We start from the raw sequence: 26,478 nt of genomic DNA on the forward strand, positions 1-26,478 counted from the left end.
TATGCATGCTGAAATGATGAGTGAGGCTCAGCATTTGTGGGCCTGGCTCTGAGCAGGAAGTCTGTTACCATGGAAATCATAGTAGATATGTCTCGTAACGCCACATGAGCGAGGTAAATGTTTGTTGCCCGTATGAAGATTTCAACAAGTCCCCACGCCAAATTAATTAGTCTTAACCGAGAAAAACTCATTACTCACATCAGCCTTTTGCAATCACACAGATTGTCTCGAGGGATTAACAATAAACCAGAGAGGAAAGGAAGAGAGAACCTAGCAACCAGCACCTCTCTTTCAATAAATCATGATTAAGGGGAGAAAATTTTTCATTCAGCCAGGAGTGTTTTCCACCCAGCGAGAGGTCTGGCTATTAAAATAAAGCCGACATTGTATGCAATCTGAGAGATTTTGTTAATTCCTGATTTGCAGCGCGTTTGATGAGAGAACTGGTTTTATTGCCTGCTGCAACAAATCAGCGTTACCCTTTTTATTTCCCCAGCATGACGGGAACAGACAATTTGGAAAATATAGCTGTAGTTTGTCTGTGAGAGTATGCAGGACATATATTGACCTCACTGGGAAATGGAGTGATATCCCAAATACATTTATGTATATTTGGTCCCTCACTGGCAGAGAGATGAAGGGGGTGGGCCAGCAGGTTTATTTTTTGCTATAACAGTGTGCCCTCAGGTACAAGGCTCCCAGGGTACGGACATCTAAAGGTACATTCTGGAATCTTTAGATGAGTAATTTGTAGTTAAATTATTAGTGGCACAACTTTGTTACACGTTTAATATATTTATGGATATGGATATTTATGGATATATATATATATCCAACGTTTTTATAATTTTTAATGTATAGTTGGACCTTGATTATAGGTGCAGCTACACTTACAAATTCTGTGCAAAGTCCACAGTTAGTGGTTTCCTGTGATGGTGTGGCAACAATGCTGCACTGCTCCTGAGTTTGGATCTGGGTTGCCACTCATGTAGGTTGTGCCGGTTTGCACTATAATAGGGGCAAAAAATGGTCACAATTCTGTTGATTGTTGATCATTATCTGGCCATGCATAGTCTTGCCCAAACCCTTCTGTATTGTCAGCATTGTTAGTAAACCCTTTCCACTGTGAACTGCAGTGTCTGGGAGGGAGCGTATGTAAAACCAATGAAAGAAGATTTGGCTTAACACGTTGAAATAAAAGATATGCACATCACATAGTACCTGGATTTGGTGCTTGTTTAGACTGTCATACCTGGATGGTAATAGTGTTTTTTTAAAACCTCAGTAAGATTCTTATTCTGTGTCCCTGTTAGGGAGATCCACACTTGGTTCCAATGCTCCTTATGACTTTTGTAAATGAAGGCAAAATAAGAGGGAAGTTATTTCAGTGGCAACACTTGTTCTGGTGACAGCTAAAGGGGGTTTTCCTCACTATCTAGATATGTCTTCCTTTTTCCTGTTGTGTCCACAGAAACAGGATAGAAAGTGAAGGGAAATCTTTTGGCTTCAGAAATACTCCACAGAGGAGCTAATTTTAAGAACATACGTATAATCTTGCTGCTGCTGTCCTGAGATCTCTGCAGTGGATGCCTTACAGAAGACATTTGGATCCCCAAACACCTCCAGATAGATTGTGTATGTTTCCTCCTTAACACCCTCCTCCTTTTCCACCACCAAAGCCTCTAATCTGAAGCACTGTACTTGTTATATCCTCTGATGGTATCACATACCATGCCAGACCAAAAGTCCTACACTGAGTAATGAGGGCTGCAAGAGCTCGTCAGCAACCTGGAGTGTCGTAGGGAAGAGGAAAGTGGTGATTTCTGGAGGAGCAAGGTTTAAGGTAAGTAAAGTGCTCAATACTGGTACCCTAGGCCAAAAACCAAGCATTTATCACTTGCAAAACCCTCTGCAAGGGTATTTTTCATTTCCCCCAGGGCTCAGCTGTAATGTTTTAGTACTTTATTTTGTAGTAGTGATTAAAAACGTTTGGTCCCTTGAAACTGTCTGCCAGCTTCTTTCCTGACCAATTTTCTCGTGTTTTCTACAGTAATGTTCTCCTCCTGATTGACCCATTTAATTTGATTCACGCTCCTTTGCAAATTTATTTTTCAAGTATAAACATATCAGGAAGTAGATGGTGTGTGATTACCATGGGATCTGCTTTTCCTATAACGCATCAAGAAAACAGGAGAATCCTTTGCCGTCACACACTGGTTTCCATAGCACACAACACAAAACAGTGTCAAGAGACTTTGGGTGGAGTGAGCTTTGTTCTGGTCTTCCAGTAATTCCCCAGCGAGGAAACTGTTGCAGTACAAAGTAGCAGGTTACATCCTTTATTGACATCTTGTAGAAAGTGTTGTCACAGATATGCTCCTAGCTTCTGGCGATTGCTTCTTTTCAGCAAACTTCTCAACTATTCAATGTATAGGACTTCAACTGAAATATATATATATGTATTAGTACATAGTTTTGTATGTCTTTTTTTACCAAATCTCTAGTTACATCAGCAGCTGATGGAAGGAAGATGTGGAGGGGAAGTTTTTACACTGTAACCTGTGTAAAGGAGGCAAACCAGGAGGCAAGTTTGCCATTATGTGCAAGTGTATTATTCACATTATGGTACTGAAAACATCAGTTCTGTGATAATTAATTGTATGGAATATATGACCTATAGTGTAATGATGCAACATATGTAACATACTCTACATTCAATGTATGGGATTAGTTTGGAGTATGGTCACCGTGTAAAATACTCGACCTATAAAACTCGTGTGAGCTCCCATCAGTGGACTTTTATCAGTGATTTGCATATCCTCGCCAGCAACCTTTATTTTCCCTAAGTTTCTCTTTGACATAAACCTCCATCTACTTCCTCCCTCTGTCTTTTTTAATGCTGGTCCAGTTCATGTTGTATGTTATAAAACTGGGGGTGCTAAAAGTTCTTGTCCATCTTGAATTGGTAAATTCATCCAATAAAGCAAGCAGTGTAGTTTATGCAATTTAAGGGCTTCCCTTCATTTAGGTTATATGTATAAATGAAAATATCCTATATGATTTTTAAAAAGGTTGCTAAAATAGTTCAGGATTTATTTAAAGTGTTATAATTACCCTTTTTAAATGGCTGGGGAAACTAGTGCCTACAGGAATCCATTGCAAACACAGGAAGAGCATACATACTCCTTGCAGATGGGCTAAATGACTTTTTAATGGTCTACACGAATTATCTCCCAGTAGTTATAATATTAGATAAAAATGTTAACTGACCTGTCACTTTTATTGCTGTCTTGGCCAATATTCCCAGGGAGGTCAATGTATTTGACATTGTTAGCATTGTGTCTGGAGCAGAAAGTGAAGCATTATACAATATTTTATGAGGGTCACCACGGCGGTGGATGAACCTTCTAGTGGGGACACTTGTTCAGAAGACGACGATCTAAGAGGGACTCTTAGATCGCTTTGTGCACTTTAAAGATTTTCTTCTCTTTACATTGTGAAACAGTTGTTTGATGGACAGGGATTCAAGAGTCCACCGGGGCACAGACAGCAAAAAAAAGAAAAGGGTACCAATCCTTCCCTATCCCTATTAAATGTAAAAGAAAGGTTTTTGGATATAGTTGCATTTGAATACACATTCCTGGGATCAAAGCAGAAGAAAATGCATAAAAAATGTACTTCAAACAGAGTGTAAAGTTTAACACATTTCTCAATAAACATTCCTTGTAGGACTCTTTATTTGCAATTCTAAAGAGAAAAGCATATACAAACAGATACACAACTGTTAAAATAAAGCATGCTTATTGTAGTACAACCTCATGTTTAACAAAATCCAGGTTTTATACTTTTTGTATTTCTTCTCTTAATGCGACTCTTGTACAACAAGGGTGTTTATACCCAGAATGTGAACAAGTGTTATCTGCAGTTTGTAATACATGGCACTGATAAAGCTGCACACAGCACCCATAGGTGCCATTCAAATCAAGAATCAGCAAGGTGCTTATTGTTTTATATGTGCCCAGGTGTCATGATGTATACGGTTTAGGTTTTGTCAACCTCACAGAAAAAGGTCTTTAAAGGTACTTTTTGATTGTTAATGACTTATTTTTTTTTAGGATATAGGATCATACAGTTCAATACACTTGTGTTGGGGTTTATAATATGAAATACAAAATGTGCAGATATCGGCATCAATATAGGAAAGACTTATTGAAGGTTAATGATTAGTAAATGAGATGTTAATGGAGCAGGTGTACTGATATTAATGCACAGAAATGCAAAATTAGGTTTAGCTAGCTAGGCATCTCCAGAGGGCCATTGATTTTTATTGATCCAGATGACCATAGCATTTAGTTTATTTGCTTTGTGATGGCTAATAAATATTAAATTGCTGGAGAAGGACAGAATATTTTCCAGTTAACACCTAATGGACTTTGGTCTCAGCTGTTGGCAACTTTAGCCAGATGTCAGCCTGTAATGTGTGATCTGTGTATTAGCTGAAAATTGATCTGGTCAGCCTAATATCTTGAACAATACTTGTCTAGTGAAGTGGGGACACCTGAACTTAAGTGACTGCTAGCTGAGTCAACTGTCAATTAAGGCACCAGGGATTAAGTCTGATACACACAGTACTGATCTACTCTTCTGTCTGCCAGGAGACTGTATTACAGTCTGAATTTAAATATCAGACAGTGCTGTAGAACAGTGTTAATTATATTAAAGATCTCCAGTTAGCATCTCATTTGGGCAATCTGTCTGGGTGGTTTCAAAGCAAAGCTCAAAGATGCCTTTTATGAAGGCCACACTCAAAAACACTTTACCTTCCTGTAATCTTAACCCCAAGGGCCTTATCACATCAGCAATCCTGTCTCTGCCAACAACTCTCCAACAACCAGATCCCTAGGAAAGCAGACAGAGCACTTGTTTGCTTGCTGAAGAGGTGTCGCCTTGTTGCTAATTGGGAGTCCTTAGCAATTTAGCCAGTGAGGGAAAAGGTGAATACTCTCTTTATGTGAATCTGTCACGAATTCAAAAAGTGCTAAAGAAGATTCTATTGTAAAGATAAGATACACTGCCGATCATTGCTGTGCTCAAGATCTTTGGAGAACATTCTTTTTTTCCAACATACTTCCTGGTTTGTCAGGCTCTTGGTCCCTCGTTGGGTACTGTGGTTTCTTTCTCCACTTTCTCCATTACTATTGCCTTCTGGACATGGGGTCAGGGGACCACAACTCTCATTGACTTAAAAGATCTGTTGAAGGTCCTGGAGTGACCCCTTTACTTTGCCCCACAAGGGCAAAAATGAAAGGTAAACTTTAATTGCCATTACTAACATGCAAGTGATTGATTCTAATCTCCATGAAGGATGAAATTTATGAGCACCTGATAGCTGTACCTTTTAAAACAGCTACTCAACTAATGGTCAGATAAAATATCTTTTACATTTGATGCACATTATAGCTAGGTTTCCTGACTTCCTTCCTTGGTTTAATACCTATAATACCATTATACATGAGCCTAGATCCATTATTTAAGCAGCACTTTCTCATAGACATAATCTGCTTGTTGCATCTAATGGAGCCATCAAGCAATGGTCATTTAGCTTTTGTAAAGAGTCAGACAATCAAATTCTACAAAATGAAAGTGAACACCCTAAATAAATAATATAGAACAATTGGAACAAACAAAAAGTTTTTTCTATGCTTTATTATAAGTTCATTGTCAGATGATGCAGGGAAATCGGGTATTCCTCAGGCTATCACTTTCTAGTTTATCCTAAAATGTTTATAATGGAAGATTGTAACATTACATTTAAATAATAGATGACAGCTCATTTATTGTTAATGCTTTGTTCCATTGACAGTAGGGTGAGCTATAGGTCGGCTGGCTTTTAAAAATTTTCCTGACTAAGCTGTAGATTTCTCAAACTTCCATCTATGCAGTCTCCTGAAACAAGTCCAATTTGTCCCTTAAATGGCTTTTCTGTAGTGCGGTTGATTGAATTCCTGTCTTAGCTGACAGTTAGGTGGAAAGAAGACACCAGTACCAATGACAGAAAGCAAAGAGAAGAGTTTACTTTCTGGTAGGGTTGTCCATTCAATATTAGCAGCTGTTTTTGGAGGCACCCAACTTGGAAGTAGGAGACATTGGTATCTTGGTAAGAATACTCAATATATTTCAGAAGTTTGTTTTTTATTAGATTTGTAATTCTGATGACAATATTAATAGCCTTCCAATCAGAATTTTTTTTATTTGGAAATATTCAAGAAACCATTAGGAGTAGTGTTTTACCAAATTTTATGAGGCACAAAAGAACCACGACAAAGGTGTAACTTATTATTATAAGGCGTGTCAGAAATATGTTAGACTTGCTGATGGCCATTATTACATTAGATTGCATTGGGTGTAGGTTCAGTGCTGTGAAAATTATATATGCGTATGCCAAGAATGACAACTAATAAAACTAATAAGCAGCATTTTGAGGATGTAACCTAACATTCATACTTTGTTATGAACTACTGCAATGCCAACATGTTTTCTTCCATCCTCATCCCCTACTTGAGCCATTTTTGAGGAACCGCATGAAGTGAAAGGAGAAAATCTGTTTCCCATACCCACTCTGGCAAAGTGGTAGATTTACCAGAACAGGCATGGAGTGCAGTTCAGCCACTATACCCTCCTTATTCTCCTTCAGTGGTAATTTTTATCCTTTAAAAATGTAGACCCATTTATTAAAATCTCATATAAATTAAAATACATTTAATTTTTTTTCAAATGTATCTGTTTTTGGTATTTTTAGATTATCAAAATTCACTAAAATAGTACTTGGTGATCTTGCCAGGTTAATCCTTGTCCAGGCACTACCTGTTTATGGTTGACCACATTCTATACCCATCTTCTAATTTTCCTCCTGAATTGTTACTAGTTTGAATTCCAGTTCAATGGAGACTACAAGAGTCTTGCTAATTATACTGGCATGATCCATTGTAATGATTATTGGTCAAACTGCTTTGATATAGGGGGTACAACAACTGGTAAAGTTTGAAGCTTCTGGTAATGACAAAGACTAAAGCAGAAATGAAGTAAGTGCTGGAGTGGGAATGTATATAAAAATACTTCATATTGTAACTTGCAAATTGCTTATTATATGCACCTAAATGATCCACTTCTGACTTCAGAAAGTATATCACTCACATTGAACTGTGGTGCATTGAATCCAGGTGTTAATATCTTGTGTAAATATAAGATGCACTTTTCAAGCGACACTTGTTAGTATAATTTTAATCTATAGCGTAAAAGCTCTTATATCATTATATACTCAACATTCCAGCAGACTCTGTATTGTTCTTTTAGTATGGATTACTGATTACTAGTCTGAAGCAAGATCTGCAAGGCAAAATTGAGACTGTTTTATTGGACATTTATAATATTGGAGAACGGACATGTTGTATAGCGGTATCCTTCATATCTGAAGAGGAGATTCATATCTCTTCTGTGGATTGTGTAATGACAGCAAAAGGCTATATGAGATCAACCGTTATTACATTTAACAAAGGTGAAAAGTATTTTTTAAAAAGTGGAGTTTGCTTTAGCTCATTGAATGTCATTCCTTTCTTCCTTCCTACTTTTTAGTAGCTTTATTTGAAAATAGGTATTAGATATATACTAACCTTCAGGATTGTGGAATCTTGGAGGTTTCTATCCAGTGTATTTTGTATTCATGCAAGCATATAGGGAGGAAGTGCTGTCACATCATGTTTCTCAGTATATTCTTTGCATAATGGTGTAGAAAAATCCGCTTTAAGACTTGTGATTCGTAACCTAATTGCACATGTTTTGTGACTGGTCAAATCATTCTTGGACTGCAGTGATTGACTAAATAATTAGCCAAGTAGAGTCACCAATAAGGTCATTAGCACCACCAGGGAAAACGTATCATGGGAATGGAATATGCAAATAGGCTGCTGCCTAGCTGAGATTAGGCAGAACACAAAAGTCTGATCAATGGTTTGTTATTTTTATTTCTGAGTTACACTCATATTATAGCGCTCTGGCCAGTGTAAAATGCAACGTCGTTTGATCTCTGTACATAATCCTGTATTATATTAAAACCATAGCAGATAAGTTTATCATTCACTCCTCTGTTACTCCTTCCTTGTTTGTCCTCTGATGTGCAGCCAAAAGTGGTGTTTGATGTCAAGCTAATGCAACATGTAGATTAATAGAGGCTGTTTTGTGATGTGTACACACGAGGGACGGACGAGCAACCAGCTGTTATGGCGTCGCTTCTTGTTGGCTGGGCATCATGGGAGAGAGATCTGCAGCAGCTGGAACACAGTATCTCGCAAGCTTGTTATCTTTTCATACTGATTTAAAGGCCATGAAGCATGGGTGACAGTTACATAACTCGCTAAATATTTCAGCTTTTAAATTAACAAAAGAAACGATGCATGACCTAAAACTGTTTCATTTTTTTTTTTATTTTTTTTTTACATGGGGGGCAGTTATCTGAATATTTTTTCTTTCTAGCAGCCCAAAGACCTGAACTGAAAAAAATCAAAGACTTACTTTGTTAGAGGATCATGTAGAAATACTGTTGTGCCCACAGAGTACCCTGAAAATCTACCTTTTGCATTCTTGGCAAAGATAGCAGTGCACTGATTGCTAATCTCATAACATTTGCATTCTCATTTTACTATTGCTCAACTTCATGGAGAGGAAACTGTAACTGAGGACTTGTAATGCAAGGATCACCCTGCTTCTGTTTTTTTTTTTTGTTTTTTTTGTGGATCTATGCATCCTCTTCTGCTGCATTTGGTCATTCTGCCACCAGTCCTTACGGGGCAGCTCTTTCAAGAGGAAGCCAAGCTTTGTTTCTCTTCCAAGATGGTCACAATACGCAAAGACCGAAGCATGGTCTAGGTTCAGAAACATTTGGCTGCATTGAGCATAGAGGCAAAATTGCTAGCGAATCCTTCATCCTGTGCTCTTCGTTTTGAGCACAGGACACACACTACAGGGCACCTTTCAAGGTACGTTCATGCATTTAATTTCATGCAAATTTAATTTTCATTAATTTAATTTCATGCAAACATTAAAGTTATTTGTTTAAAGCACAAGCGTATCTTAAGACCCAAAGTTTTTTTTATTCTCCAACTTGCCAGGCGTGGCAATTAGCAACTATTAATTTATAGGTCTCTTAGACTTAGTGTTTGCATGCTAGTAGATCTGCAGAGTGCACAGCTTCCAGAGCTCACTTTAAAGTACTGCCAAATCTAAATTTCTTTTTTATTTTTATTAATAGTACACAATGCAATACCTTTTATTAGCCACCCAGATTTTGGGTTACTTTGTAATGAAAAGGAGAAAAGTAAAGAGTTTGCATTACTGCATTTGCACTGCTTTACTATACTAAACAAGCTTTTCGATGTCTGTGCAAAGAAAACTACTGAAGCTGTAATTTGGATCTCTCCTTCCTAAAATGCTAGTTGCTGGATGTCACTCATTTGAAGTTATTGATTCTAGCCAACATTTTTAATGAATATCAGCAATGGCAGCTGAAATGTTTCTCTCTAAAGTTCCAGTTTAAGGTAAACTACACACATAGCCAAGCACACAGTTTAAATTCAATTCCGTGGATTACGCTGCTTGCAGAATGATTTGATATTTGGTTAATACAGTATTCCAGCTTCTTTAGCCAGGCTGGTGAATCTGCTTTTCTAGTTGGACCTTTCAGCTCTCCATATTCCTTTTCCATCCTGCTGATTAGGCAATGAATCCGCATCCCCTCTGTCCAGTGAATAGCAAAATGACCCTGAAAGCAATGGAGCTGAAACAGGATGCATTAGATTGATCATCTTACCTTGACCATGTGAAAGAGGTGTATGAATCACATAAAAATCAGAATAACAAACTCATTGCAATTAAAACCAAGGTGTGCTGTATATTGCTGGAGTTACATTAATTAAAAATATAAAGCCATGACTTTATTGTCTTAGAATGACAAGAACTAATGGGTATAAAACAGCTGGAAATAGCTCTTTGTTTAAGGTGTCAGAAATTATTCACAGCTCTTTTCTTTAGCCCAGCGTAGATGTATGGATATTGCTTTCCCCCGGTATACATGTGTGGGAGAGAACGATCAGCAACTAAGAACGCCACATGCATGTTTTTTTAACCTGTTTATTCCAGGGAAAACACAGAAACATTATATTATTTTAGAAAAGCTTTGTTTCCTGTTACTGATCCAAAACAGTTCAGATCACCTTTTATTCCAAACCGTTGATAAAGAGGAGACTGAAATAAAAAGTTTATTTTATTGTATATACACGAATAGTGAGTTTTACCTGGAACTGTTCTTTAACCGTCTTCTATCAACTAAATCTGCCACCTGCTGAATTATTGTATTAGTTAACCGTCCATAAGGAACACCTGGCTCTTTACCTCATCTGTTAGAAACAGCAATACCCCTAAAGCAAGAGTTACCTTTCTTATTCACTAGATATGTTAAATCCAGAAATATTTCAAGATTCTTTACATTGGATTTTAACTTATAGTTTTAAGTAGGTTCTTGCCCTATTAAAAGCTGGCTGTTCAGTAAGTAGCTCAATCCCCTAAAGTCGTTCTTACTTGGAGTGATTTATATAGGATTGGAGGTTTGTGTTGTGCTTAACGTCTACGGAAGAATACCTTCTCCTGCTAAGCTGCTTCAGAAGGAATCCAAAGTATACATTGCATTATTTTAAGTAGCTGTACAACGTTCAAATACCTATGCAGGTTTCAATATGCGTAAGGCATTTTATACAAGCCCTCAATTTAAACAGGCAGTCTACTCAACACCCAGCCCTAATGGTAAAGGGACAGTCTACACAAAATAATATTTCAGCTTCTTGGTAAAGACCTAAAGCTTTACTGGGTGACGTTTACTTAAAGCCTGTGAATCCTTTTGGTAACATTGGTATTGTATGTATGTGTGTGTGTATGTGTATGTGTGTATATATATATATATATATATATATATATATATATTTTTTATAAAATACTGTTTTCATTTATTGTTCATATTTTTTTATACTATGGCTGCTAACTTCCTCTAATCTTTTTTTCCCCAAACTATAGAGTTGCCTAAATGCAATGAATCCAAAACCCTTTTTTAAAAAGCACATTTCAGACAATGATAGAAAGAACCAACTCTGCTTTTCCCATAAAAGCGAGATGTAGTTTAAATACATAACATATCTCTAATGTCCCATTTTAGAAAATGTATTGAGTATTGAATGTGTAGTGTAATTTTGAAGGTCACTTTGAAAAAATAATATATGCAATTTCATTTTTTAGGATTTCTTAGGTAGAACCTGCGCCTAGAATCTCTGGGACATGGCTCCGCGGAAGAGGAGTAACAGAGGGATCTCCTTCATTTTCTGCTGTTTTCGAAGTAATGAGCATCCAGAGATTACATATCGATTACGAAATGACAGCAATTTTGCCCTGCAGTCAATGGAGCCGGCGCTGCCCGTCCCTCCGATTGAGGAGCTTGATGCTATGTTTGCAGAGCTGGTGGTAAGTTGACCTTTCATAATGTAATATGCATTTATTTTTTTATTGACTTCTATCATGGAGAAAAGTCAGAATGCCTTGTCTGCACACCAGGCTCCAGGACAGTAACTCAATATATGGAAGCCAGATAGTCTAACTTGAAATTTCACCTTTTGTTTCAGCCTGTTTGGGCAAGCTGGAATTCACCTTAGCTTTGCATTTTCATATACACACCCACTGTGTGTCAAATCCGAGTTAAGTAGTGTTACACAGGTTCCAATTAGATCCATGTATGTCTGATTGGTAATCTAGCAGACAGACAGCAGCATATAGAAGAGGTTCTTGCAGCTACCAATTATTGCTCAGACTTATCTTAAAATTTGTAAATTCCATAGCATCGGCTTATACCTTGCTTTTCCAAATGTTATAAACTCTGGAAATCCAGCTTCCATTAAATGAATGCCACATTTAGTAGTGTTTCCTGGATAGCATCAGCAAGTTATTAAAGTGCGATTCAGATTTACGTAAAACGGTCACCGGTCTTGGTGGAACATCTGCCTATCAGTAACCTCCATGACTCACAATCAGGCAGGATTTGTTAAGTGCAGAGGACTGTCATGCAAATTATTGTTTGGACTCCGGGATCCTGAATACAGATGACATTTATACAGCTTTCCTGGCAATAATGTGTAATGTGGTGCTGCATCCTGTAACATTACCCCACAGCATGGTCTCCCTTATTTGCATTGCAAGAAAGCACCAGAATGCCGAGTCATTTTTACCAGTGTGTGTCTATATTTGCTTAGCATTTGCATGTTTTTTTTATTTACTTTCACAGTATATTAATAGCTTGTGATGTGTGTTCCCAAGTACACGCAAATCAGTGACTTTTAATAATGTTGCTGTAGACAGAAGAGTTTTACGCTCATATTGCGGTATAAAAAGTGAAGTAGGGGTTTCTTTGTGATCCTTGGTGATGAATAAGTTAGGCTGGCCACACATTCTGAATAATCTCTGTACATTGTCCTTCGATAAATTTTGTATTGTGGATCAAAAAAATGTTTTGCATTGTGCTTAATTAGCTGATGAGTCCAGATGCCCTTTTGCAAGCTGACTTGCCAAATAATAACTGTGGCTTCAAAACATTATACAGCGTACTGGTACATTATGTCAGACCTTTTCCCACAATGCAACATCTCCAGTCCCCTTTATTGTCACTCCTGCCATATTTTCCCAAACTCCTTCCATGTATGAAGTTCTCGATCGGAAGAAAGAGGTGATTCCCAGACATGGCCATGGTTACTTCAACCTTGCTCTGACAATTGTACTCCCAACTGCTTATGAGTACAAGTTAAATTACAATTATTGAACTAGAGTGTTCTCCCCAGCCCCTTTTAGCCGGGTGCACCACTCAGCACTTTTCAGGTAACCACCTGGCTATTTTTGGATGGTTTCTAAAAGTTGGGTTGCTGAAACGGGCTGCCACTCACCACCAACTTCTCCCCACCCAGCTTAAAAAATTCTAGGGTTATACTGAACTATTTATATGTCTGAAGTTTATGACATAAGGGACGTGCATAAAATTTTTTGCCTTCAAACTGTTCTTGCTACCAGGTTTGTAAACGTAACTTTATTTTTGCTTTATCCTACCAGCCCTTTCCTAAAATAAGGAAGAAACCTTGATAAACATTGCGCAGGCTGTATTAAGCGCACGGCTATTGGTTGCTTGTTAGCTGCTATAAATGGCACGCAGTTCTTGCACTTTCATGCAGCATTTTTTGTCAAGGTCTGCCAACTCTTATTGTGAAAATGTGTGGATAGCATCCCCCCCACTGTTTAATTAGCTGTGATGATAAATATGTACTGTTTTCATACGGGCGCTGAGCCAGGGACAGGGTGTATTCTTTGTGCGTAATGACTGAATCCTCAGCATTTCACTTAAGAAAGGACATGACATGGAACAGGAAGTGTTGATTGTTACTTCCTGTATCCCCAGCTTTGGGACCTATCCATATGACCACAGCAAAGAACGAGAAAGGATAGGAAGTATAGACATGTATTGGAGGAAGGAGACATTAAATCATACATCCTCTTTATTATACATTACATAGGCATTGTAAAAAGAGGAAAAAAACAATGGACAGAAATCTATAAAGTGCAAAGCTGCATATTAGATGCTTTATAATGGCTGTGCCTAGCCCTTTTAACTCATTAGTGCACATTGATCCTTGCAGTTACATGATAAATCCAATAATTGCTGTGCAGTATGAAACCAAACTCATAAAATGGGGAGAGACCATTTAAAATGCCTTATAGGCGGCTTCTGTATGTGAGAGCTTTAAAACACTTAGTCATAGTATCTGGCTGTACCTAATTCTCAGGGACAGTTACAGATCCTACAAAGTTTTGGAAATGTAAACTTTTGAACTCTCATTGATTTTGATTATGAAACATCTACAGCACTTGACCATTCTGCTGCACCACCCTGGCGCCTATTGTTCATCACCTATCAATCAGTAGTTAGAAGGTAGGGCTGGAAAAAAGGGCATGTTTGGTATCTGATAAGTATAAATGGGCTGCCTTAAAGAGGAACAGTCATTTCTTCATTGAGGGCAAAAGGAAAAAGTGTTAAAGGTTTCCCCCGACCCACTGATCATCACCTTGTCATCTGCTACTCAGTCCTCACCTGCCCTAAAATTCTCAGCCCTGGCTAATGTTGCGTACTGGGTGATATGATGGTGAGTTGTCACTTTACCTTGTATGTGACAGTGTTTGTGCCTAGAAGTTGACTGGTGAACACTTCTTTACACCCAGGTACACTTGGTATTATCGATATCTGCAACAGTAGAGTAGGTAGAGTGATCATTGTTAGTATCAGTGTATTTTTTTGCGGTTGGAGTTGGTCCTGGGCCCTTTTGCAAAGACAAATTCACTTTTCCATTAATAGGCATTGTGACATTGTCTTTGTAATGCACTTTTAATATCCAAATACTTATTATTAAACAGTATTTATATAGCCTCAACATACTTACGCATCTCTGTACATTAAATAGTGGTTGCAAATGACAGCCAGACACAGTGATACAGGAGGAGGACCCTGCCCAGAAGAGCTTACAATCTAAGAGGAGGAATCCACATACAATAGGAGAGGGGATATGGAATGGTGGGTGAGTGGTTTAGGAGACAGAAGAAGACGGGTAGGTAAGTTTGAAAAGATGAGTCACATTAATGTTCATGCAGAAATGCACCACAACACACTGCAATGTGTAAATGATATCTTACCTTCAGTAAGAACTAAGGGAATAGGAAATTATAAGAGCTCAATTGTTAACATGAAGATATAATCAATCTTACCAGGATAGATCAATCAATAATTTAGGGCTGAAATACTTTTCATAATGAAAATGTTGCTGATTCCCTTTGGTGCTGATGTCCTTAATCATTCCTCTCAATTAGCTGGCAAAGAATAAGGCTACGTACACACTCGGCTCAGGGCAGATATCAGACGAGAATCTGGCGTGTGTACAGTCCATCGTCCAAACGACCGCCCTAGCGGACGAACAATTTAAATGGAACTTAAGGGGGGAAGTGCTCAGCGGTGTGCCGCTCCTTCGGTCTCCCCCTCCCCTCTCCATAGAGCAGAACGGTGCTGTATGTACAGAGCTCGATCATGCATCATGCAGTCCTTAGTCGTGGGAAAGTATCGTGATAGATCCTTTCCAACGACAATTATTGCACAAGTGTATGTAGCTTAAGGTTTCTCCCAGACATACCCATGTTTATCCTGACACTTGTCTCTATACTGTGCAGCTAGTACAACATCACATAAAAAATTTCATTATGAAATGAAGTAAAACTTTACTCCCAGGTCAATCCACTAAAGCTCCTTAAACAAGTTTTGTTTTTCTTTTTCACCTTTTTCATTTCGTACATCTTTAAAATTATTTCAAATGACACAATGAATGTGTTCATTTAAAGAGTGCAATATTTGTGTAAGCTTGGGTCATATAAAACTAAATTTAACTCTTAAATTATATCCAGCGTGTTTTCCTAAGCGTAAGTTTCCAGACTGACTATTGAAAAGGTAAATTGCATGTTTTCCTTTTAATAATTACAGGGCTGGAACATAAAGTCACTGTTGAAACAGTAACATGCAGGACATTTGTCGACTTTCAGTTTTAATATGAAGGGGGAGGGAAGGGCTGGTGGTATATGGATTTGTTTGATGTTGATTTATATCTACCAGCTTGGCTTTAAAAAGCAAATGATGGTGTTATTCTTACTTCAAAAGAGAGGCTTTGCACCCAGGCATCTGCTGTTAATTTATACGGCAAATGAAAGACAAGCGTCTAGGACCAAGCGCAGGTAATCAAATATTAAGAGCCCTCTGTTTTATGTTTACCTGCCATGTGTAAGAGAGGCGTGCAGCTGGCAGATTAAGTGGCTTCAAAGGTCTTTGGTGTTTATAGAGTCACCTGCTTAAAACCTGCTTGGGTAGAACACTGAAATGATTCTTTTAAGTGTATAAAAACAAGAACATTTCACCTTTAAATGTATTTAGGTGAGTTGGTTCTTGTATGTGCAGCCCTTCATTCATCTCCATAGCTACTTTGTTTTCTAACTTTCATACTCCTATAATTGCTAGCGCACTTGTTTAAAAAGTTCTGAATCCAATCCTGTATTATTGTAGCCATGACTGTTTAGCAGTCTGCTTCTACCTTGCCTACCCTCATTGGAACAAGAGAGGGGGGTTGTAAAGCAGCCATTCTCAACGAGGGTTCCACCAGTGGCTGCTAGGTATTTTTCAAACTATGGCTGGTTCCCATTTTATGATGCTTGCATAGTTCTGGGGCCAACACCATTTGGTAGAGACAGCTACTTGACACTAATGATTAAAATTGTCTATAAAGGTGGCATTCTAGCCACTACTGTAAGGGGCTTTATTCCCACTGACCACCAATTTAGGAGGACTTTTTCCCCACTGACCCACAATAAATTGGATTTAGCAAGGGTCCCTCATGACCTGAAAATTATGTTAGGCTTCCTTAAAACTACTACTGAGGATTTACCCTCACCTCACTTTTTGTAAAAGCATCTGCTCTTGCAGGAATGTTTTTCATAAGATTTTGTAGTGTTTTTTTAGGTATTCATATCTATTCTGACAATAAAGCATTTCTAATGTCAGGTACTGATGATGATGTATGAGAAGATCTAGCTCACAATTGGCTGCCCAATTCATCCAAAAGGTGTTCAGTAGGATTGAGATGAGGGCTTTCATCGGGCCACTCACGTTTCTCTATGCGAATCCCATCACACCATGACAATGGAGCTGGCTCTCTGCACAAAAGTGGCTGTTAAGTAATGGTCAAAATACAGGTTCAATTTGAGTGAAACATTAGTTAGAATGGAATTTGAAAAGGACTTTTTCTGGCATAAAATTAGCAATGATACCAGTCGTTTTGGTTGAAAAAGTGGGCCTGGAAGTGAGTTAAAACAACCCGGCTAAGATCCCACCAACATGGTTTCATTGATAGACCAGAGATTGGCTCCCTGCTGCAAGTGCTGGCATTGACCTTGGTTCCATTAGGGATAGCCATGTGAAAAGCAGACTGGTTGTAGAAGCTTTTTCAGCTTTCTTTCAGCAAAACATCTGTTCTCATGAAAATGGTTTCAGATCTTTATTATAAGAATATGGACTATATATGGCATACTCAGGGCATGGTTTGCAGTATTGCTTCCCAATTGAAAAGTATTTCTGTGTGTGGTGGTGGAGGCTTTGTGTGAAGATCTTATGGTGAGATTGTAAAGGCGCAATGTGTATCATAGTCTCCATAAAGGGGAACTTATTCTGCTGTGCAACATTTGTTTCATATTTCATGGTACATTTAAGGAACATTCCATATTGCCAAGTGAAAAGTCTAGCTCACAGCAAAAAAGATAACACATCCTTTGTAATCTAGTAGAGCAGGATGTTGTTATTTTATGCCTTTGTATTGGGGAACATTGAATTTCTTACCCCCCTCCCCCCCAATGATGTGATAACATCTTATACAGGAGCCTAAACTTAGCAGGAGCAAAGGTGCTTTTATACTACTTTTTTTATTGCATAGGAAAAAAAGTTTTGGCAGATATACCCAACCAAGCAAGGTATTTGATGAAAGATAGGAAGGATTTGGTCCACTTAGTTTCTCTGCTGCAAAGAGAAATCAAATTATGATTATCAGATTTGTACTTGTTTTACAGTAGGCAAAAAGTGGCTGTCATGTTTCAACCTGGGAAATCCCAGATACATCCTGGAGGGTTCAGTTGAATCTTTTTAGTCTTGTAGTGACTGCAAAGATCTCTAATGAGACACGGAAAAAAAACTGACCATAGTTTGAACCCTTTTCTCCCTTTTTCTTACCAGCATATTAGAAAATTGCATTTAGGCTTTGTCATGTGCCTTCTAGGTTTTCCTTACCTTCTGCTGACATAAGCCTGTGGCTTTCAGAGTTTAATAACTCAAGCTGAAATTTACACACCCATATGAATGTTGTCAGCAGTGACAACTCCCCCTCCTTCTCCACCCCTCTGTAAAGCTTTGGTTGAATTTTAATTTAGACAGGACAACCCCTAAATAAATCGGACCCACAGCCATGATAGTTTCTAATAAAAACAGAAACTTTGGGTTTGAACATCGCTAGGAATGAAGCAACTGTGTTTAAAGCAAAAGCTGACCTCCAAGCATAAAATAAAAGGTTTATTCCAATATTAGTCAATATGATCAAATCCACTTTTTGGTATTTATTACCTTGTCAAACAGCTGACAATCCTTTATTCAGAGTAAATTTAAGTACATTTTTAAATCAGATTATTCGGAGTTTGACAGTTGCGTGTTGGATATATTTGACCTTCAGCTGCATCAATATGTGTCAAGCCACTTTTACATTCCTCTTGAGTTCTATAGAGGCACTTCGAACAATTGCCTATTTACACTTTTAATAAAGCTACCCAACGTGGTTGGGAGCATGAAGAGGACCTAGGACTTTGTCCGTTCCCCATGTGACAGCACCTGGCACCCAAGCACCCAATCCCCAGGCATTATCAGTGTTAAATAAAAGGAATGGAAGCAAGTCACATGCTCCTCTATACCTGGAAGTACCTGATGATATAGGAGGGCAAAACATATGGGAAGATAAGCCAGAGGCCACAGTTAAATTTTACTTTACTCTACATAGGCAAAGCTAAAGTTCACTTTTAGTACTTATATTGTACTAGTTTGCAAACCTTCCTACATTAATTTTCCTGAGGTTAAAATGTTTACAATTGTAGGCAAACCATCTCAAGGATAATGTTAAATCGAAGATACTGTCTGACTGCACATCTGTATTACAGCAATTTCTGTGAATAATATTGTTTTTCTCCTTCTTGCACTTAGGATGAACTGGACCTCACAGACAAGCACAGGGAAGCCATGTTTGCCCTCCCAGCTGAGAAGAAATGGCAGATTTACTGCAGCAAGAAAAAAGTAAGCAAGCTCAGCACGTTCTTGATACATGATTTATATTTCCTTTGTTGATGTTATGTTGACTTTTTTATGTTATGAATTAGAAAATGCAGAAGCTACCAAGGAATTTGGAAAAATGTGTCAATGTTTTGTCTGTCTTTGGCAAAACAATTTCTAAAGACAAAGCAAGCAATGATTCCAGCTTTTCTCTTTGGAATCCACAGATGATGTAAGAATGAGCAAATAATACATTTCAGGTTTACTATAAAACCTTCCAGTCTCCCCTTCTCCTATATCCCTCTAATCTCTGCCTCAACCCTCTTTTGCCGACCCTGATGTTTACTTGCACCTTCCTGATAATGGTGACCTCCTCCAGTGCTTACATCTTTCCTGCTGAAATCCTATCTGGTCCTGGCTGAGCTGCTACTTCTCAAAGACCTTAACCAGCCATCGTGAGTAAATCCTTGCAAGTCTTTAGAAAGCTACTGTGCGGGCGAGGGCAGCCCCAGACAAATTCCCATGAAGAAGACTGTAAACATCGGAGGAGGCAGCTTCCCTTGGGGAGAAGGCTGAAACCTAGATTGGGGTTGAGAGGAGAGGCTGAGGGCTTTTCAGTAAACCTAACCCTGACCTTTGAAACTTCAATACAGCTGTAGTGCTTTGTTAGCAGTGTGTCAGAAGCAAATTGCTTTGTAAAGAGTCAAATTATATTATGGTTTGTTCTCCCTCAAAATCTGTATTTTGTTAAAAGCAGACTTGTCATTTGTACTTTGTTTTGAATCAAGGGCAAATAACGGTTCCCCCACCAACAGCCGACTTACGTGTGATCGTAATGGCTAAATGGCAATAAAAAAAATTTGTGATTCCCAAACCCAAAGCTGAAGGTCACACAACTTTCTCAAAGTGCTGTCTAAGCAAGACCAATTAACCGCTTGGAACAGACACACTGGAGAGGTTTAATAAGCCCGTTAAGTGCATTCTCTTTATGATGGAATCTAAAGTGAAGTTTCTCCTCTACTTGATACAGACTACCAGAATTTTATGGAGTGTTATCACTATATTAACGTGAAAGAGAATGGCGAGTAGAATAAACTGACCCTTATTCTGTGCTTTACTGACCTATTAACAGACTCGGATATCTCGCTTACATGCAGGGATCTAAACATTGGGGATGAGAATTGATCTTGCTTTCCTGCATGAGCTAGGGCCATTTATACATTCAATTTGCTTTTAATCACCTCCTAATATCATTTGCATAACCACTGGCGTGAAGAAAGGAACTTTATGACCATCCTTTTAATTGAGTTGCTATTCCCCCATGATCAAATGGCTGATAATGTGATGGATTTAAAATGTCATTCCAGTCAGCCTGGGAAGAAATTTAACTTGGAAGTACATAAAGGGTTATTTGAAATCTGCTATCATAGGTAAATGAGGCCCATGTATGACGGCAGCATCCATCCTAGCCAAACCAACTCTGAGGGGATCTAATCATTTTGAACGTAAGATTAGAATAGAAAGCAATTTTGTAATATTTTTTTCCCAATCAATATTTTCAATAAAATGTTGCATATAAGATTATACCTTTAAGCTGGCTGTGTTAGGTTAATGGGCCCAGTCTACTGAAGACATTTTAGTTTTGGGTTTACCCTGGTGAGTTCCCTTGGCATATATATTGGATACTCCAATGGTTAAAATCACTGCCATAATTCCCAACTAGTGACAATTCAAGGTCCAACGGAGATGGACATCCCATTATAACGTCCTTGGAAGGTTTGGAGATGGAAGAACTAAGATATTTATAGAAAGCTTTACAAATCTTTATGATGGTTTACCACTCCAAAATCTGCCATAAAGTTTTATGGGAAGTTAAACTTTTAAACGGCCTTTCCTTTATGCCCTGTTCTTTTGAACATGCATTCAATTTGAACACCAATGTTTCCACTTAAGGGTACTATTAATGCTACCGCATTACAAAGATATTTTAGCAAATGTGCACCTCCAACCCTGTGCAGCCATTTGAGAAAGAATTTTCTTCTGGCATGACTGTGCCTCTGTGATCAAAGCCTAGAGGAAAAGTTGTCTGCTTGAGCTTTGATTTTTACCCTTTTTAAGCACCTTAGGGATGAACTGGAACACCATTTGCAATCCAGTTTTTATTCTATTCAGCTAATGCTCTCTTCACTGAATTGGCATAAATATTCAGACACTCTCCTAAATCCTGTGGAAAGCCTTCTTAGTAGAGTGGAGACTTTTATAGCCTCAACAATATAGTTCAGAGGGACTGTATTATTACAAATAGTTTTAGAATGAGATGGCTAAAAGCTCCTAAAGTGTAATGAGGGGTTCCCAAACTTCAGGTATGTATCATACAAATATTGACTCCCTTTCACATAAATGGAAGGTATGCTAAATCTTCTTCAAACCGATACATTATAAAGTGTACATTTGTTGTATTCTTTAAACCCAAATTACACTTTTACCCTTTTGATGTTCATAGTTGTCATTTAGGAACAGAGTCCTGTGTTTCCATTAGACCATCACACCCGTACAATGTGGGGACCATATTCCCTTTCTTCTAATAAAATCTGGATTACAAAAAAATAAACTGGAGGCTAAGCTAATTGTCCTTTCTTTTCATTTTAAATGGAAACCATTTGTGAAGCCTCACTGAGACAATTCTGTTTTCCGTGTTTATTTTATATGTCTTTTGAGGTCATCTGCCCGTCTAAAACATATTTTTACCCTAAGGTGTGTAAAAAGTCTACAATTTCCAGCCAGACATTTCCAGTGTGTTCAGATCTTTGCTTAAACTGAGTGGTTTTTATTATTAAAAAAAAAGTATATATATATTTTTTCATTTCTTTATTCCTGCAAGAATTCTAAATGTTGACAGCATATTGGCCTTTCACATTACTGGGAGTGGCATATATTAGTTATTCATAATTTTAGAAGTTCCTCTTTTTTTTTATATGTAACATTTTTCCATTAGACATGCTTTTTGTATAACCTGTTCAATCATGGATTAATGTTTTCAATCTCATTTGTTTCTTTCCATAGGACCAGGAAGAAAATAAAGGTGCTACAAGTTGGCCAGAATTTTACATTGATGAACTGAATTCTATGGCTGCTGTAAGTACTAAATAGTCTAACATCAAGTTCTTAAACTGAGATCTGACAAAAGTGCCGGGTGCAAAGTGCATTTGTCACTTGTTCCTGCAAATCTCCAGAATCCTGCTGACCACTTCCCTAGTAGGCAACTTGCCAGATGTACAGAAAAGCTGGTATTTCATAATCATCCCCTGGCACAGTAAAGCAAATATTGAACCGAGCTTACTTTAATTATCTGTATGGCTTAAAGGAAAACTCCTGGCAAACAGTTTAATGAGTTGAAATATACTTGCCAAAAGAATTGCAATTCTGACCAGCTGTCAGTCCTGAGATTTATTACCCATCTACCTTATTGCCCAGCCAGACAGGTGACATCCTTAATTCCTGCTTCTCCTGTTTGCTTTTTGTGCCTCATTGCCCCACTTCTATCCCGATGTAAGGCCTGATCTTTACCACTTTCCAATATGCAAACATGACAAAAGGATCCTCCATATTAGCAGAGACATGTGTATATTACAAGAAAGGTTGGCCAAATTTGCAGGGCCCTACAGAAAAAAGACATTTATATATTTTAACTGCATATTTAGTGGTTTATCTGGATTTCTGCATCTAATATACCACTTTAGGCTCTGACACGTGTGAACCTTGCATCCTTTTAAATGCTGGGAGTTCTGAAATTTTTCTGTAAGGTAATCTTTTAGGGGTAAAGATGTTATGTGTAACTAGATTTGGAGGCTCAATAGTTAAAATTTAACTTGTCCTTGTACAAGCAGAAACACACTATAATTCATACAAACCCTGTGTACACTTAGTGACAAATGTATCATGGTAATCCTTTAGACACTAAAGTTTTGTGTGCTCTCTATTAACTTTGAGATGACGAAGGTTAAATGGGTGTCAGTGATACCATTAATATGGAGGGAAAATGCCAGGGTGAGGCGATGTAGCATGGCACAGCTGTCAAGCAACTGCAGCATGGAAATTTGCCAGGTGCATACTCTAGATAGAATAAATATCTCCTCTCATCACTCAAGATAATGAAAACAAAATGGAAGGCTTATGAAAGGAGCAGTTGTTTACTGTCCCATATCCAGCATATTGAGTAAAGTATGCTGGGGACAGCTGAAGATTCTCTTCTTGTAATGCCAGCATTGAAAATGCTGTATAGCTTGGCATTGCTGGCTGCTGTTAATTGCTAGCGGAAGAGTGAGATTGGGTTGGAAGTGTCTTTACTGGCTAATAAGAGAGAAGGGAGAGGAGAAATTCCAGCAAAAAGGAATTACACAAATGCCTGTATGTCAATTATCCTACATTACATTAGCTGGGGAAGGATAGGAAAGTGAGCAGCACAAGAAATTAAACTCAGAACTAAGGCATATTTGCAGGTTCAGAAAATGTGGTCTTGCTCTTGCAGTTGGAGTGTATCTAAAACTAAAACGTCTTTGGTTAGAGCTGGGTTAGAATGTTAGAAGGTTAGAATACCTTACAGATTCATATTGCCATCTGGGGTGCCCCTCTGAGAAATTCACTTTCCATTTGTCCTATTGGCCATTGCCACTGGAGCTGAAATTTTAAGTTCAAAAAACAAAAAGTCCAAAAAACAGAGGGAAAATCTTCCAATGGCGACAAATATTCCAGACAAATGTTCCTACTCGGTCAGAAACCTTGGCCAAGGATGACAAGAATTCCATACATGTCCAAAGGAGTTAATATATCCTAGAACCAAGGCATGCTAAGAATGTACCCTGAGCTGCACATTTGTGGCTCATTGTAAGCTTAGAAGAAATATTACAGAGGCAGAAAAAGCTTTTCATACATTAGAAATATACTTAGTCTCTTTTTTACTAAAGGCCTACAATCTGTTTTGAAGGTAATTTGTTAGAAGCAAGAAAAAACTAACTAGATCAAGGACCTAATTTGTAAAGGTTAGGTGACTGGGTTAGGGGTGTTCCTCATTTTCAGTGGTTAGTGGTCCAAGGAAGGACAATCTGTGACACAATAATACGTGTGGGTGGGGAGGCTAGGTTGTCTGGTCCAATCCCACAGAAGAGCCACCATTGCATAAATTGCTGAAAAATGTAATGCTGGCTGTTAGAAGAAGGTTTCAGAATACACACTACATTAAAGCTTAGACATAGACAATTTAGAGTGCCCATGCTGACCCCTGCCCACCACCAAAAATGTCTACAATGGCCAAATTGTCATTAAAACTTTACCATGGAGGAGGAGATGACTTGGCCTGATGAATCCTTCAATTGGTGTAATTATGAAATGTGTTAGAACCTCGTTGTTGTCATTTTCGGCTTATGTTCTATTTAGAAGATCTCTTCTATTTATAGAAAAAAATTCTTCCCACTCGGTATATACATTTATTCAGCCACATCCCAATAATTTCAATAACAAAGCAAAACAGTTAACGGGACTTTAGAGGCAGCAAAGAAAAAACAAACTTACTTAATCCAAATTAAAATCAGAAAAGTAAAATTGTATTTTTATTTGTTCATAATAAAATATTATAAAAACAGATCACCATCTCCGGTACACACAAAATTTTCAGACAAGATCTCTAGATGATACTATTTTCTACGTGTTTCGTGGAAACTGTCCTCTTCATCAGGAAATTTAGAGCATTGTTTCCTCCTCCCTCTAGCGCCATAATACAGCAAAGACATGCTCTCAAAAATTTGATCCCAGAGATCAAGGAAGATAAGTAACCATGACACAATTAGCCATAGGCTAGGTACACATGTCAGATGGTTCTCCGTTAATCGCCTCATCTATCAGACGAGAATCTGCCACGTGTACAACGCTCATCGTCTAAACGACTGGCGGATCCACGAACGAGGAACGACCCTAATGAAAATGAAGGGGAGAGAGTGCAATGGGGTGCCGCTCAGCCGCTATCCACCGCCCCCTAAAATACGTTTGTACAGCACTCGTTCGTGTATCGTGCAGTTTTTTGTAGTTGGAAAGGATTGTGAAAGATCCTTTCCAACAACAATTATTGCTCGCGTGTATTTAGCCTTAGAAGCAACATGTGTCACATTATTACCATCATTGCTGAAATCAAACCTCAAATTTCCTATGTAATATTGTATTCCTATGTCATCTTATATTTACTCTATATATGACCATAGTCACCTGTGCAGGAAGCAAGAATGGAAATCTAGACATGAGTAAAAAAACTGAAGTAAACCCCTCATCCCTTAAAAAAAAAAAAACCCTTTGCACACAGATTTTGTAGTTGCTCAGCAGTAATGCAAACCCAAAGTGTTCACATTGTATTACTCATTTTATGTCATTATGTCATGGGTGATATGAGATGATGAAACACCTGAATAGTAACAGAATGACATTAGAAGAAGAGAAGTGAGCATGTGATGCTGAAGTTTTTGTAGTAAATGTTGTAGTATTATCACTGAGACAGCGTGGGAGGGATGATCTGCTTCCTGCACAGCTGGCTTTGTTTAGCTGATAAGAGTTACAGAAAATTGTAATTCACTTAATCAGAAAATTTAAACGGTGTAATTAATAGATTATTCTCTAAATTGTCTTGTAGCACAAAGTCCACTGTGCTATCTTTTCTCATTTAGTCATATGCTAAAGGCAGTTTTTGAACACCAGATATTTTTTTTTTTTTTTGCGTTTGCTCAGTTGCTGAAAAGGCACTGATTGTATACTATAGATCTTCGCTCCCACTGTTGGTTTACAGGGGAATGCAGCATCCTCCAGCCCCCCACAGTTATATATTTTATCCAAAACAAACCTGCCCACCCCCCATTGGATCATTTTTTTAATTGCTCAGTTGTAAGCCTATAGAATGGCTTCCTATTCCAAAGGATGATTAAATTTTTCATTGACTAGTTCATCAGTAGAGGATACATGACCATTCTACCATACAAAGTCTGGAGTATTTGTTTTAAGGATCTCATCATGTATAGGATTCTACAGCATTGAAACAACAGAATAATTACTGGGAGGTTAGACTATTTCACCTGTCAGGTATGGGCTCTGCTGAAAAAGTTGGACATATTCAAATCATAGCATATCAAAAGTTGGAGATAAACAAATCCCATAATGGAGATCACTTTGCATGGGGGAAATGATCTTATTGTTAATCGAATGAGCAATCACTCATGGGTCTGATTTTAAACAATTAGCTCCAATGTGTTGGTTCTAAAGCTGGTAATAGACATTAGACAAACATTTAATGGGACATGCATGATCTGAGTGCCAAACATTCTTAAAAGCTCTGTACATGCCTGCTGTCTATATAGTAAATAGGCAGTGACCATGCCAAAGTTGCCACAGAGAAAAGGATTTGCTGAAAAGCCCTCACTGACCCA

At 38.1% G+C, this 26,478-nt stretch overlaps 1 protein-coding gene across 3 annotated transcripts in view; it reads left to right on the forward strand.

Moving 5' to 3' along the window:
* DAAM1 (dishevelled associated activator of morphogenesis 1) overlaps window positions 1-26,478 on the forward strand; it is a 114,871-nt gene that overhangs the window by 44,225 nt on the left and 44,168 nt on the right. For all 3 annotated transcript variants that reach the window (XM_072428579.1, XM_072428578.1, XM_072428580.1), the window contains 3 exons: window positions 11,338-11,559; window positions 18,953-19,042; window positions 22,082-22,153. In XM_072428579.1, the coding sequence (XP_072284680.1) occupies window positions 11,377-11,559; window positions 18,953-19,042; window positions 22,082-22,153 (345 nt within the window). In that variant the 5' untranslated portion in view covers window positions 11,338-11,376. The remainder of the gene's footprint in view (window positions 1-11,337; window positions 11,560-18,952; window positions 19,043-22,081; window positions 22,154-26,478) is intronic.

The sequence above is a fragment of the Pyxicephalus adspersus genome, chromosome 12 (assembly GCF_032062135.1).
Source record: "Pyxicephalus adspersus chromosome 12, UCB_Pads_2.0, whole genome shotgun sequence".
In the NCBI taxonomy this organism is placed as follows: Eukaryota; Metazoa; Chordata; class Amphibia; order Anura; family Pyxicephalidae; genus Pyxicephalus; species Pyxicephalus adspersus.